The sequence below is a fragment of the Sabethes cyaneus genome, chromosome 2 (assembly GCF_943734655.1).
Source record: "Sabethes cyaneus chromosome 2, idSabCyanKW18_F2, whole genome shotgun sequence".
Taxonomy (NCBI): Eukaryota; Metazoa; Arthropoda; class Insecta; order Diptera; family Culicidae; genus Sabethes; species Sabethes cyaneus.
In genome coordinates, this window is record NC_071354.1 from 52,946,514 (window position 1) to 52,962,116 (window position 15,603).

General features: G+C 40.8%; 1 protein-coding gene across 6 annotated transcripts in view; it reads right to left on the minus strand.

Annotated features, from left to right (window-relative positions):
- LOC128737902 (uncharacterized) overlaps positions 1–15,603 on the minus strand; it is a 237,860-nt gene that overhangs the window by 101,620 nt on the left and 120,637 nt on the right. The window contains exon 1 of one of the 6 annotated variants that reach the window (XM_053832666.1): positions 10,105–10,606. The exons of the other annotated variants lie outside the window; for them this stretch is intronic. Within the exon in view, the coding sequence (XP_053688641.1) occupies positions 10,105–10,165 (61 nt within the window). The 5' untranslated portion in view covers positions 10,166–10,606. Of the gene's footprint in view, positions 1–10,104; positions 10,607–15,603 lie in introns of those variants that run through there. 6 annotated transcript variants of the gene reach the window in all.

Consider the following 15,603-nt stretch of genomic DNA (forward strand, 5'->3'; position numbering starts at 1 on the left):
TTGCTTCGTCATGCGAAAAGAATTGCCATCGTAAAATGGCCACCCATCACAAACTGCAGCGACTCAGTCGCGACCTAGGTTAGAATCCCTTCTCCGTAGCCGAACGCGTCTAACAAATTCAATAACGTTTTAAAATAACGGGGTAATTTATTCTAATGGCTTATTGATTAGCTCCTGCTACCGATAGGCACATACGTACATACCTCCGCAGCAGATGTAGGATGTCGAGAGCTGGTTTGTCGTCCCGCATCCGAATGGCCGACTGTCACTAGTAGAGTCCCGACACGGAGCGTTTAACTACACATAGGTGCCGGTATAATTGCTAGCCCTGATGTCCATCCATATGGACCGGATTGGAACGGAACTGTTGGTGACATCCATTTAGCGACTGCCTGCCTGGTACGGTCTGGATCCAACAGAAAAAAAAGGAGTTAACCGAGGCTCGGGCCAACGGATTTACGAGAGCACGAGTGCGGGATTTAATTTGCTTTGACGCGGGTCGGTCGGTACAGCTCAACGCCCGGTCACCGGCGGCTGCTGTCGCGTTCTTTGGTAATTGACGTGTTCTGGAAATTCGTTCTCACTCACTCACTCACTTGCTCGCTCACTCGTTCGTTCGTTGCACCGTGGCCGGTCGCATTCCCGCAGTATTTTCAGCCGGGACGACCGCGCTCGGTTGGGCGAAAGGATACGTATGGCCTGGTTAACTCAATTATGAGCATTTATTTTAAATTTACTACGGCGGGTCAGCTCCGGGTCTGACACTTTGTAGTTTACGCTTGATGCCTTAATTAGGGTAATTTAATGGTCAATAAGGGTGATGTTAAATAATTGACAAACGAAGATCGGTGAAACATCGACGCGGCGGGCTCAATTTTCCTTCCCCCCGGTAATTGGAGGCTTATTTTCAATTTCTGTTCAGAATTGAATTTTTACTACATAACGGTTATCCGAACTGCATCGCTGTGCTTAATTAGGTGCTATTGCTGTGAGATCTACCACATTAAGAATCTTTCACACTGAGTTAAACAATCAATTTATTTTTGAATTGCCAGAGCCAATGATCGCGAGTAATCGATTACAATTTACGACGCTCGACCGCCTTCATTTATTCTGCGGTGGTCCATCCATCATGCTAAGCTTGATTTAATTGCTGACAATATCGTAAAATGTCTCATTTATGTTTGTCTGCAAACAGTATCGTAACCCCGGAGATCGTCTGTCGCATCTATAAAGTCCCGTCAAAGTCACACACTTTCTTCTAATAGGAAGAGATGTTCGGGCGCTCATAAAGGAAAAACAAATATTTTCATGGATGCTACTTTAGAGTGGTTCATAGCATGTTCAATGCTTCCTATGGGCTAATCGTTTCATTTCGTTTCGTTTTAGTGTTGCATCAAACGACATATCTATTCGGTGTTTTTTTTTGTTGTCGGTGATAATCCGAAAGAAATGGTTTCCTCTTGTGTCATGTTTTCTCTTGGCAGTTTGAAGGAGCCGAAAACGAAAGAATTATGGCCTGTCCGATGGGCAAAGGCAAAGACCTAAAGGCAGCCCAGACTCTCGGTTACAATTGACACATCGATGATGGAGGATTACGACAGGCCCGAGTAAGTGGCTCAGCTCAGAGTGTTTTGCTTACATGCTGATGTCGGCGGCAGTGTTGTCAATTTATTGCGAAGAGTTGAATGGTGGTTGAGTCACTCTAGGCGACACACACGGCGGCGGCACTATCAACGTTTGCCATTTGCAGCTTTGAAATTTGGCTTTACGCGGGTGCATTAATTTTAATGTGTTTCTAGTCGCTCTCTAAGGGGATACTAGGGATGGTCAGGCCAAGTGTCTGTCTGTCGAGTGCGTCGCTTCGATTGATCGAATGAGTTATTTCTTCAAACGAAGTGGCTCACGATCTCGGTTGGTCAGTTATGGAAGATACATATGGAAGACATCCAATAAATCGGATTCGACCGATAAATGTTTAGAATAATTTTTCCTTTCGGATTCGAAATTGATCGTTTTCCAAATGAAGTATCCAGTTTGGCTCAAATATATCCAAATATCTTTTTTGGATGGAAAATCGTCATCATTTGCCACATTTTTAGAGAAAGATCACTAGTTTTGGGTCTAAGCCCAAGTAACAATTCTAAAGTCACTTGGTTTTACTTTAATTTTATAAAGGTTTTATTGCGGTTGTAATCATTACCTCTGGTTTTATTATGGTATTACGCAATACCACGAGGATACGAGTCAAAACACACTTGTATCCAGCTACAAAACCATAATAAAAATGTTGATAAAGAAAATTTATTGCCGTTGTAATTGGCTTCACCACATCTCTTATATACTTACCGTTCGTGTGGCCTAGCAATACAATGTGGCGCACCAATCAAAATTGATCTTATTACGGTTGTTTGCCAAATCGCAATAAATCTGTTAGTTTCGTACAGTAATTAATCGGTTTTCATGTCATTTTAGTTTCTTTGACTAGAAATTGAGATTGACTAACTGAATTTATTTATTTTGTTAAAACAACCAGTTTTCGAAAATTCCAAAATTTCGATGGTGCATTGATTTTATCCACCCATGATGTCAATATGCACGATAAAATTTAATGCGCACATGCTGCAAACCAACGGAGACTGCTGAAAGTTTGTTGATTATTCTATGAGATAATTGAATATGGTCGCTATGAACCAGATCGCTCAGGATGATATGACAGTAAAACTTTAACTTTTCTGGTCACGAATGTATTTTCAAGTTAGCAAAGCTGGCGGCACGATTTATCAGCACGTCAGCGAAACAGAATTCGTAAAAGTTGTGTAAAGGGCGGTTGTAGAGGTAATTATTATCTGCAATATTGTTAAAGAAAGTATAGTTTTATCATTTGTATTTACGACACTATGGGGCTGCTAACCCGTTGGTAGCCTATGAATGCTTTTTTTTGCTACCAACGGGGTAGGTTGTTCGGTAGCTAGCGGAGAATGAAGTGGACTGTATGGGATGAATATTCCAGCGTTGGCCTTCTAATGGAACGGGGGTTAGGGCTTCATGCCTTCCTATTTGAAACGCATTTGTGTTACGAATTCACTTTCACAGTGAGATGTCCGATCGGATTTAAATCAAAACACTGTACACTTATCCATATACTACTTATATTAAATGCATAACATTTATACACTATTTACAAAACGTTGTACTTAAACTACACGACGGTTAACGGTCATCACGCCGACTAACTTAAACCCAGTGCTGCAAGGCCTATTCATAGATTATCCCAAACAATATTTCATTATCGGGAAGATAAAAAGACTATCTATCACATTGTTGCACTAGTGTGAAAGCGTACAAGCCGCATCGATTGTGGGTAGTCACAACCGTGGCAGTAAGCCCAAACATTAACTGTACAATTGTTTTCGAATTTTGTTTCGTTGAGGCGTTGTACACAAATGAGCTTCTATTGAGCAAAAAACCGAAAATGAATCCTGATTAGCAGTTTTATGATATTGGTCATGAAAACCACAAAAGGAACGTAATAAATCTTAGAATTATTACTTAGGAGTAGACGAATGTTTCGAAGTGGCCAGCCTGTACAAGATTTATTCTCGATCAAACGAAAACTACAAATTTTTAACAGAATGAGCTCAAAATAATAATTTTTTTTATCAAAATCTGCTTTGCATTTGCCTATAAACTTGTTTTCCTAACCCAGGTGCCGTTACGAATCTTTTATATTCGCAAGGTACGTTCTCGCGATCAGTTCGGAGAGAATCAGATTCCGAATATGAATTGGGAATATAACTATTATTTGCGTAATTCTTACTTTTACAATTATCTTCATTATTTCTACTTAAATTGAAACCGAATTCTGCTGCATCTATTCTTGGCACATTCCAAGAATATTGATTAACTGGAAAATTGTGCGAAAATAAAACAGTTTTCAGCATAAATGTAAACAAAAATTCTGGGTGAAACCCCGAGCAAAGTTTAACAATAAAAAAAATCGGAAAACGTTATTTTCAGAGTTCTTGTAACAAATGAGGTAGAAAAGCTAGTGATACTGAACTCCCGTACAAAAAAGTGCTCAGAAACTGCCACACTTCAGCACCAATACCAAAAACTTAGATAAATTCGCATAATAAATAAGTACACCAAATTTAAATTAAGGGGAATTGCCAAACATTTTTTTAATTCACTATTTTTTATTTCAGATACTCTAGTTTTTTAATGTATTATGATACTAAATTTGTAAGGATCCGACCACGGGAAGTGAATGAAAAACACACATATAAATGACCATTCCAGTACGTGCGGAAGAAACTCCCCGAAATAAAACACCGTTCTTGCATAACATGAACAAAAATAATACAATAAACACAGAAATAACAGAAAAATGACACGACTGACAAGCAAATATAATTAACACGAATTTTCTTCCTGTTGGCGAAAATTTATCGATTCTATCCCAGCGTAATGCAGAGATATTAGGTTTTACATCTCTTTATATCCAGAAAACTAGTGAAAATGTCCTTCATTTAACCAGAACTAGACAAAGACGTGTCCTGCAAATACCTCTGATTTTTTTCTGTATCGACTCATCACTGTGACCAGTATCGTTGATTTATTGTGATATCGCCCGGGTGTTTGCTGTATAACCCGCACTGCATTTATTTTTGCTATAATCGCTATTGAGTGAGCGATATGCTTATTGAATTTTATGCGTGCTTGTGTGTAATTGGGTACCCTTCCTTCAATGCTTTCTCTACTTTACCCACCTCGTTCCACATGACAGCGCTGACCCCACTTATAGCCATCCCTGGAACAGCTAACAAGTGCATTTTGCTATAAGGGTCTCAATTTTTACACTGTCAATAGGTTTCATCGGGATAATATACAATTCAGCATGTAGAAAGGGTGATGAGGGGCCTGAGAATACACCCATGCCAAAGTCACTTTGACATCGAATGGCCTGATTCTACTAAGATTCGAACCCACGACCATTCGCTTGTGTCAAAGCAAGCTCGGTAACCTTACGGCTACAGAGCCCCCTCTGCAATACCCCTGTTAGTCAGTCTAAGCAGCCACAGAAAAACAGTGTTATCAGTTGATTTACAGAAACCATAGCGAAAACAGTCATGCAGCTACGCTCGATGCTTTGTTCGTACTGAAGACTCCACCCGAAGCGAAGAAGTTGTGCATCGTGAGGCACTTCGTGTCCACCGGATCTAGTCGATCCGGCATTTGCAACAATCTCTCCAAGTCAAGTGATGTGCTACGTACGCTTTTCGGGGACACTCTCGAGTCATTTCGAATCGCTTAGAGGATCCCAGCAAGGGGATGGACTGCCCTGTATGTTATTCAATATCGCTATTGAAGATGTGAGCGGGCATCGAAACGAGAGGAACGATCTTCTAGCCTTTGCAGACGACTTCGACATCATTACTAGCAACCTTGGGACGGCGGAGACAATCTACGCCAGACTAAAAACAGAGACTAGGAGGATAGGGTTACAAATCAATACGTCGAAATCCAAATATATGGTAGGAAGAGGCTCCAGAGAAAGCAACGTTTGCCTCCCACGGACAGAGACTATTGACAACGATGAACTGGACGTAGTTGATAAGTTCGTATATTTGTGAACTTTGATCGCCGCCGACAATAATACGTAAAAGGAGATTCAATGACGTATTCAAGCTGGAAATCGACCCTCCGCAAGACGCTTCAATCAAAAAGCATTCGCCGCCGCACAAAGCTGACGATGTACAAAACGCTAATCGGACCGGTAGTCCTCTACGGACTGGATACCTTGCTTACGGAAGATACACATGCACTTGCCGTATTTAAACGAAAGGTGTTACGGACTATATTGGTGGTGTGTAAACGGATAGCACAGAGGGGCGTAGGCATATGAACCACGAGTTGCAGGCACTGCTTGGAGAAATTCTCATCGTGCACCGGGAAAAAGTAGGGAAATTACGGTGGGTCGGTCACGTCGCAAGGATACTGGACGACTGTGCCGGGAAATCCTGTTTCTTCAAGAAGCCCACCGGCACCAGGCATAGACGGATCTAACGTGCTAAAATTGACGACGAGTAAATAGCCCAGAACCGAGTACAGTCGACAAAAATTCTTGGTACGGCAAGGGATACCGCGGCTCTCCGCTGGGAGAAGTAAGAGAAAGTATAGTGATGGAATGAACTGATTTTGCATAAAAAGCAAACCGGAGTATACCAAAATAGATCTAACTAATAATCGCAGTGCTTCAAGGCTCCTACAATAAAATAGACATACTAGGATCTGGATGACAACTACTGGCAGAGGACCGGACATTTTATGTCGCCCAACAAGGAAGTAAACGATGATGTCAAATGTATCTCCCACTCCAGGACATTATGGAATGTCCAAGCCGCTGTTCATTCCTTCAGAGCTTACGTTTCATGGGAAGATATACAGTATGAAGTACCCGCCAGAAGTTGCCGCGTTCATCAAGTATCACGCGTAGGAAAATGTGGTCTTTTGGCCGAAGCTGGCATCGTCCACGTTATATCTAAGGTTCACTAAAGTGGACATGGACCGGCTGAAGGTAAACGTTGTACCAAAAACCGTCAACCACCCCAACGTCCCGCAGCTGCGATCGATGGAAAAATTTTGAAAGTACCTCAAACGGAAGATCTACTCAACGATTTCTTGACCAAAACGAAGAAGCAGCTGGTCGCCAGCGCCACGAAAGAACTGAAGAACATGCCAACATTCATCTTTTCAGCCGTAAGACCGCAGAACATGGCAGGACTACGAAGCATTTTTTGTAGAATGCTTGATAAACGTAAGATTTAAGAAAGTTGTTTTATTGAATTTTCTTTGGCAGTTTTTTCAACGCCATCCGAAAATAGCCAAGTTTTTTTATTGCATACATTGAACAATGTTTCTCAGTCAGACGAAATCGACTAGATCCACCCCGCTGTCACGGTACCAGTGTATCTCGACTGTAGTGACAGGTAGATAAATCGGGCCAAAATTTCACATGGCATGTGTGCTTTGATATATGGGAGAATATGTTTTTTCAGGCTCTCTTTCTTATAAAGCTTTGAGTTTAAGGTCTGATTTGTAACGAAAATCTTGGCTTTTTGGCGTCAGTAAAAGGTTCCTTTCCAGATCAGAAGTTTTCTGGCAAATTTATCAGTGAAAACAACACTGAATTGGTTGGGGACACCTCCTAGAAGCGTGGCATATAAAATTTTTGCTAGTGACTTTTGGCCACTACGTTCTTCATTATCCAGTTTGGTTGTTTGCGGGCAACAAATTAACGATAAATTTCACGCAGCTTATTTTTCTGGGTGATACATAGGCATTGGCAATATCACCATTTGAGAGTCTCGGGTTTGTTACAATGAATTTCAATACCCTCACTTGCATTTGCACTATTTCAATAGTTAAACAAGTTTTGGAATAAGTATCTGTTTCATAGTAACAAATTGCCAAAAAACTGGCAGTACCAAGCCATCCTTAAAGCGTTAAACGATATATTGTATTGTGCATTAAAAGTATGTAATTTGATGAAATTTTCTTTTCATGCAAAATGTTTCACAAACAATTTATTTGTTGTTGAACTGCCGTCGACGCTCTAAGTAGATGCTTCTCGAAAAACTTGAAACAAGCCACTTTCATTTTCCATTTTCATTTACTTTGATAATTAAAATGATGCAAAAAAATCGAACACCCCTAGCGCGCTCTAGCGCAGAAAGCATTTTTCTGCCCATTTACTGCTAATGCCCTTCTTTCTCTCCCCGGTGACGGTAATGGATTTGAGTGCATCACTTGCGTGCACTCCTTGACGTTTCGGTGATGATTCGAGCGTGAAAATGAATGTTTTCATAGTTATTAATGTGTGGCCCCCATCTCATGACCCCGGAACGGAACGGAACGGAACGCTGCCGCCGAGCAGACTGGGCTTGCACTCGGTGCTAGACTCATTAATTTTTGTGTGTTTCCCTCAAACATCAAGACTGCGCTGCGTGTCTTTGTTTGCTTGCTCAAGTTGATGACCCTGATGTGCGGTTTGGTTCGTCGCTTGGTTTGGTTTGCTGTTTGCTGGCTGACGATAATGATGCCGATGATGACACGCGCACTATTGACGAATGCCTGGCCACACAAGATCGGGTCCGACGTGCGTGACAGTGATGTGTCCACGATGACACTCATAAATTGCGTGAAACGTGTACAGCACGATGATGATGAGTTTGCTGGAGCACCCGTACAATGCACTCCCGGCACCGGTCCGTTGCTTCGCCATGTTCCATCCCGGGCGGAACAACATTCACCAAACACCACACCGCATCGCTGCGGTTTCGCAATGTTCCGCATGTTGACGTCCCGTTGGAGGTTGTGGCCAATCCTTGCGGTCGCCGGTGCGCCCGGACTTTCCACGCCGGGGCTATGCTGCCGGTTTTGCTGGGACGATTGCTGCAGCAGCTTGTATCCGATGCAATGTCCCAGTTGCACGGCAGTGGCAATTACACACAGTGGTAGGCTCTATCACACACACACAAAAGTGATTTACGACTTTGATGTTTTTCGTCGCTCCCAGGAGCGATGCAACTCCCGGGCCGGGGGCCCGATATGCACCGACTTTCGTTGGGGATCAGCTGGATTTTGTATCTTCCAGTCCGTCAGATGTTGTGCGATAAAGCGACCGAAGCGGACGAAGCAATTGGAACGTGGCCTGAATCTCGACGGGCAATAATATTATTGTTCGGATGTTTTTAATAATGCTTCGGAATTTCGTGAGCGGTATTTTAATTGAATAAAATCGCATAAAAGTTTTTAAGAGACTAATAAAATAATTTATTGTAAGCAGTTTTTGCTTCGTCCTAGTACCCGAAAAATCAACATCGATAATCGTACCATAAAGACCAAACAATAGTCTGGAGGTATTTTTATAGCTAAAAATACGAACATAACTTTTGAAGAAATTGGGACTAATAAATTTGAACATTTCAACACGAACCTAATAAACTAAAATCATTTAAGTGGTCGACGGACCAGCTAACTAACAAGAATGAACACAAGTATCAATGCACAATTTAGATAACCACTTAGTCAAACAACCAATTTTCTGGGACGAATAACTAATTGATGAAAAGTTTTAATTTACCCCTCTCATTCACATCTAATTGCAATGTGTCTTCTGTCAAGGAAACAGTTAAACTTACTTAGGCCTTCTGCTGTTCATTCAACAGTAAGTAAAATTAAGAAAACAAACCGAACCAATTAGGTTATCCTAATGAGGAAGATTTAAACCAATGTTACCAATAATGCTGCCACCATCCGCCTCCTACCCAGCAGGATCAAATTTCTCCGAACAGACTGCGCACCATTTGCAGTGCCATCAACGCGAGCATATTTTTTCCACATCAAACATCAACCAAAAATTTTAATATCCATCCTTTTACGCAGACCGACGACAAACACTAGAAGGACCGAATCGGCTCGTTATACGACACTTATTTTCATTACACAATCTCATATTACATCGTCTTCAGTTGGTATCTCTTCTTCGGCATGATATTATTTTCTTAGGATCGATTCTAAATGTCAAATACCATAAGCTGTACACGAACACGAGGGAAGGAAACGGATTTAGCAACTGACCGAGCTCTGCGGGGTTTGCCGGATTGCCATGGTAACCGAGAATCCGATGGCGATGGCGGGCACATTCCTACGCTTACGCTTCTCAGTCCGATGTGTATCCTTACCGAAGGGTGCAAAGTTTGTCAGATGAAATGAGCAAGAAATCAAGATAAGAACGAGTAGATATTGAATGACATAAAACCACCCCCCGCCAACACATCTCGGTCGGTATAGGAGAACAACGGACCGGGTACCGAGATAGAAGTGGCCGACGTCGTTGGCCGGCAGAATACCCCAAAGGATGGGATTGTTTGCAATCCGAGTCGAGCGCGAGATCAAACAGGCAGCAACATTTGTTGTTTTGACGTCTGGATGGGTTGTTTCAAGTGTTTAAATTACTTTCAATATTATATGGAACACAAGCTTCAGCACTTCAATCACCGAAACAAATTTTATTGTCCTTTTAGTATTAAAACTTACTCGGGTTCGTGTGTTGTATGCTCGGTACGTAAATGGGAAAATAATGGCCAAACAGCTTCATATGCTTCGCATACGCTACATTTGCTGGCTGCTGCTGAATGTTGCGGTTCGGTATATATGCGGCTCTTGGCTCATTCTTTATCTATCCTCTCTGTGCCACTGACTGTCGAACACAATGGTAATGCACTGTTTATTTGGGTGCGTGAAGAAGCGGTGTGAATATGCGCTGCTTTCCGGAGCGATGATTGTAATCTGCAACATGGGAAGCTATCGGCATTCGAACCGTAGGTACTTACTCAATGGCACTTGTTGTTCTCGGACAAGATACCATGCCATGCTGTTGCAATTAGAAAATGATGGCTTTTTTTCTCGATCTACCAGTCGGTACTTATACACGGAAGATGTTGATTATGATGGATGGTAAAAAGCTTTCGTTGAATAATCGGAACAATATGTTGAATAATGAATGGAGCTGAATGGTGCAACAAGTAGGTGGCCAAACGTGGCTAGACTATCGAATACTTCGTGCGTCTTTCAATCAATTCTGGAATACTTTTCAGGAAATTGTTCAGTAATTTAAGTTTATTCAAGGTTTAACTATTGACATTTTATTGATTTCGGTATACAGTCACTCAATTTATTTCCGAATCTTTGGTTAACATGGTAATTTCAATTATTCGTAACATAACAAGCTGACGCACGTGAGATTTTCAAATAAAAATACTCGATTTACGGAGCATGTTTGTTTTGCTCAAATGGAGGGCATAAAGTTCCATATAATTGTAGGGGAACGTGCTGTTCGAGCATAAATACTGATTAGTTTAAATTCAATATGCAAGTGATTATATTGACCAGTATAATTCAAATGCGTTGGCATTTTCAATGTGAAAAATTAGTACCTGCATGGAAGTAAACATTCCAAATGCGTAAGGACATTAAATTTCCAGATTAATTAGGCATAGTGTTTATTTAATTGGAAATCACTGAATATCCGGTCAAGGCTGAAGCGGAAAAAAAAGTAACCCAGCTCTGTATTAATCTTATACAAACTCTGATTCTATAAATTCTTCAATCGATGTACGTAACGACCGTAGGTTAGGTGAACATAAATAGCTCGCATTTTTCTTGTGTTGCGGTTATAATTAAATTCTTACCAATATTAATCCGCTGAAAGCTGGCTGCCACAACTTTGCCATAAATCAAAACTATGTTTACTACAGGCTACGAATGAAAAATCACATCAGCTTCGAGCTTGTAGGAGATTTTAAGGGCAAGTCTGGTAAAGCAACAGTTTGCTAGTTTGTTCTGGGTCTAGTTAGGATCCGACTAGTAATTTACGATCCGGAAAATATAAATGTCTGTTCATAATTCAGAAAACTGTGGATACATTCCATTGGCCAGTGTTTGCGAAGATAAGTAATCTCTGTATTAGTTCTTTGAGTTCTTATATTGCACTATATAGCTATAAGATATTATACATAAAAGAGTCACAGCCGGAAACTGAAACAATTTTTTTTGTGGTAGTATTGGATTTTATTTAACTGAATAAAAACATCTGGCTATTTGCAACATTTATATAGTTTGATTAGAGAAAAATGTTGCTTAGAAAATTCTTGATCATTTGCTATTAACTCATTTTTTTAAATTTTGCGCCTTGGTCCGGTTTGATTTAACACCGACCATATGATATCGCGGCAAGCAATCGAGTTGAGCAAGCGAGTCGAGCAATCGAATCAAGCAATCGAGTCAAGCAGTTGGGTCGAGAAGTCGAGTCGAACAGTCAAGTCAAGCAGTCAAATCGTGTAGTTAAATTAAGCTATTGAGTCAACCAGTCCGGTCGAACAATTGAGTCGAGCAGTCGAATCGAGTGGTCGAATTGAGCAGTCAAGTCGAGCAATTAAATCGAGCAGTCCAGTCGAGCAGTTGAATCGAGTAGCCTAAACGAGCACTTGAGTCGAGCAGACGATTCGAATGGTTTAGCCAAGCAGTCGGGTTAAGCTGTTAAGTCGAATAGTTGAGTCAACAGTTAATTAGAGCAGTTGAATCGAGCAGTTAAGTCAAGCTGTCGAATCAAACAGAAGCCAAGCAGTTGAGTCGAGCAGTTTAATCGAGCAGTCCAGTCGAGCAGTCCAGTCGAGCAGTTTAGTCGAGCATTTAAGTCGAGTAGTTCAGTCTAGCAATTGAATCGAGTAGTCCAGTCGTGCAGTTGAATCGAGCAGTCAAGTCGAGCTGTCGAATCAAACAGTAAAGTCAAGCAGTTGAGTCAAGCAGTCGGGTTGAATGGCTAAGTCGAGCAGTCTAGTCGAATTGTTGAATCAAACTGTCAGTTGAGTCGAGTAATCAAATCGAGTAGTCTAGTCGAGCAGTTGAATTGAGCAATCGGGTTGAGCAGTTGAGTCAAGCAGCCGATTCGAATAGTCCAATCGAGTAGTTGAGTCAAGCAGTTCATTCGAGCAGTCGAGTCGAGCAGTTGTGTCGAGTAGTCCAGTCGAGCAGTGGAATCAAGCAGTTGAGTCAAGCGTCGAATCGAACAGCTGAGTCGAGTAGTCTAGTCGAGCAGATAAATTATGCTGTCCAGTCAAGCAGTCCAGTCGAGCAACCGAATCGAACAGTCCAGTCGAGCTATTCAATCGTGCAGTTAAGTCAAGCAGTCGGGTCGAGTTGTAAGTTAAGGAAATGTGTCAAGAAGTCGAATCGAGTAGTCAAGTCGATCTGTCCAATCAACCAGTTGAGTCGAGCAGTCGAATCGAACAGTTCAGTCGAACAGTTCAGTTAAGCAGTCCAGTTGAGCAATCGAATCGAGCAGTCTAATCGACCAATCGAGCAGTCTAGCTGTCGACCAGTAAGGTGACTGAGAACAATACAACTCATTGCTGCGAAAGCATGACGTCAGAGACCTGGTTTTCGGTACAGACATAAGGCTCTTTTATAAATAGATCGTATATAAATAGATTACTTATTAGTTGGGTCATTGCAAATTATGTTTTGCTTTTGTCAGCCCACCTTAGAAATTGGCTTGAAAAATCGGGGGGCAAAAAATAATTTGTAGGACATGAGTGGTATTATTTTATAAAATTCCAATTATTATTTTATAAATTGTCTGTGGGCTCTTTAGTCTGAAAAATTCGAAAAATGAGTGTACGAGATAGCTGAGTTAATGCTTCTGTCACGAAATAGAAATGGAAATTCAAACAGTGGAATTTCCGAAAATCGGCAAAGAAATTTTCCTTCGTTTTTGTCTTTTTTTCGTAGATTTTTGCATGGAAAATAATAAGGCCATTACAAATATTTTGAAAAGTTTTTGTCCCTCCGGTGTTGGGTCACTGAAGGGAGGGGGCGAAAAATAAAACAAAGAGAATTTTTTAATCGAGCAAAAAAAAATATGGATTTTAGGCATTTTTACTTAAAGTTTAAACGTGAAAACCAAATCTATTCTTGCTTTTAATATATACGTTAGGCCATTGCAAATTATTTTTAAAGTTTTTGTCACCCACCCCCTTGGAAATTGGCTTGAAAAATCAGGAGGCAGAGAGCATTGCTGTTACTGTCTCTCGAGTCTTGGTAGAGTTGCCAGTCTTCTTGATGGAATGTTTTTGTAAGTAGTCTCATAGGAACTCCAATTTACGCAGCCTACAACTGAAGCTCCGATTATTGTAGTTAACGTATTGTGATTTTTCGGCTTTCCAGTCAGTTTTATATCGAAAACGGCGTTTTTATACTGCCTGACGTTTCGGCCTTTGGTTTTGGCCTTTTTCAAAGGTAATATGGTTACGTTGGTTATTGTTTAAATTTTAACGGCTCCAAATGCATTAGTTCGGTGCTAAAATAGTGTACACACCTAAACCATTTGACCATAGGGGAAACAAGGGAGACTTGATCCCCATTTTGTTTTATGTATATTTCTCAAAAGTCTACTAGAAAAAAAACCTGGGTTTTCAATTTTTCGGCAGTTTACAATACAGCTTACTACCTACAATTTATCAATTAGTGATACGTAGCGCTTAACAAAAGATATGAAATATTTTGGAAAGTACAGAAAATTGTACATATTCAAAATATGCGGGAGACTTGATCCCCCGTTTAGGCACAATTGATCCATTTGCAAATATATTTTTTTAAAGCTCAACTTTCATTTGGAAGCTTTATTAAAATAAGCCTAGTTCATGAAGTGTCATTATTTAGTGTACAACAGTTTAATTCAAAAGTATAAAAACTACAAGGTATACAGCCCTAAGGGTTGTACGAAATGGTGACGTAGGACTGTGTCATATAATACTCATTATAAATGCCGTTGCTTTCGCCACCAATAGCCGTCGATGGTAAATACTGACCGTCCGTCAGTGCGATTGTGCGATGAATGAGCAGACGGCGAACCAAGAGTACCATTTTATAGTCACTGGCACTGCCGCTGCTGCTTGTAAGCTAGTGTAGGTGGTGGAGGAAACCATATCGGCTGCTGCTGCTTAAATGATTGTCCGACACTGATTGAGCAAGCTATCGAACAATTTCGCATGTCTGCGATGGGGATAATGCAAAATGTAATGTTAAGTGCATCGTGTGGGATTCACGTTGGCCATTGCCCTCTGATTCCGCTTGTCTTTGGGACCGGTGTTGCCGTCAATAGCCATCGATGTTGCCGATTGGATTGGAAAAGGGGTGTGGCTTACAAAGTGGTCTCAAGGTTATCATTTGGATCCAAATCCTTTGGTGTATCTAATTGTCGTCCGTGCCTGTGAAGCTAGGCGATAACAAGGGAAATGTATGGAAAAATTCGACCTTGAATCTTTACACACATTTTCACTATTTAGCGTATAAAAAATTATTACTAGTATGTTACTATAAAATTGCTGGACATTTTATCTATCCAACGACATATTAACTGTTATGTTTCGTTCAGTAGTATAGTAGCCATTAGCGTTTGAAATATTTCATTCAAACGTTACACTTCTATTTCTCGTTTTTACAAAGTGCTACCCAGTCCCAGTATAGTAAACAAAGACGTAGTCCTACGTCAAAAAATTTCTGCCTTCTCAAACCCGCACATGCCAAATTTGGTTCCTTTTGCTTGATTAGCTCTCGAGTTATGAGGAAATTTGTATATTATTTTTATGGAAGCCCCCCTCTTAAAGAGGGGATGGGTCTCAATTTACCATAGAAAAAATTCTTGATTTCTGAAACCACCACATGGCAAATTTAGTTCCATTCGCTTGCTTAGTTCTAGAGATATGAGAAGATTTGTGTTTCATTCGTATGGGAGCCCCTCCTCTTAGAAAGGGAAAGGGTCTCAGAACACCATAGAAAAAATCCTACTTTCTGAAACCTCCACATGCCAAATCTGGTTCCATTTGCATGATTAATTCTCGAGTTTTGAGGACATTTGTCTTTCATTTGTATGAGAACCCCCCCTCTTACGCCCTCCTTAAAATTGGTCTCTTACCCCTTCCATAAAATTGCTGGTCATTTTTTCTATCCAACGACATATAAATTGTTCAGTTTCGT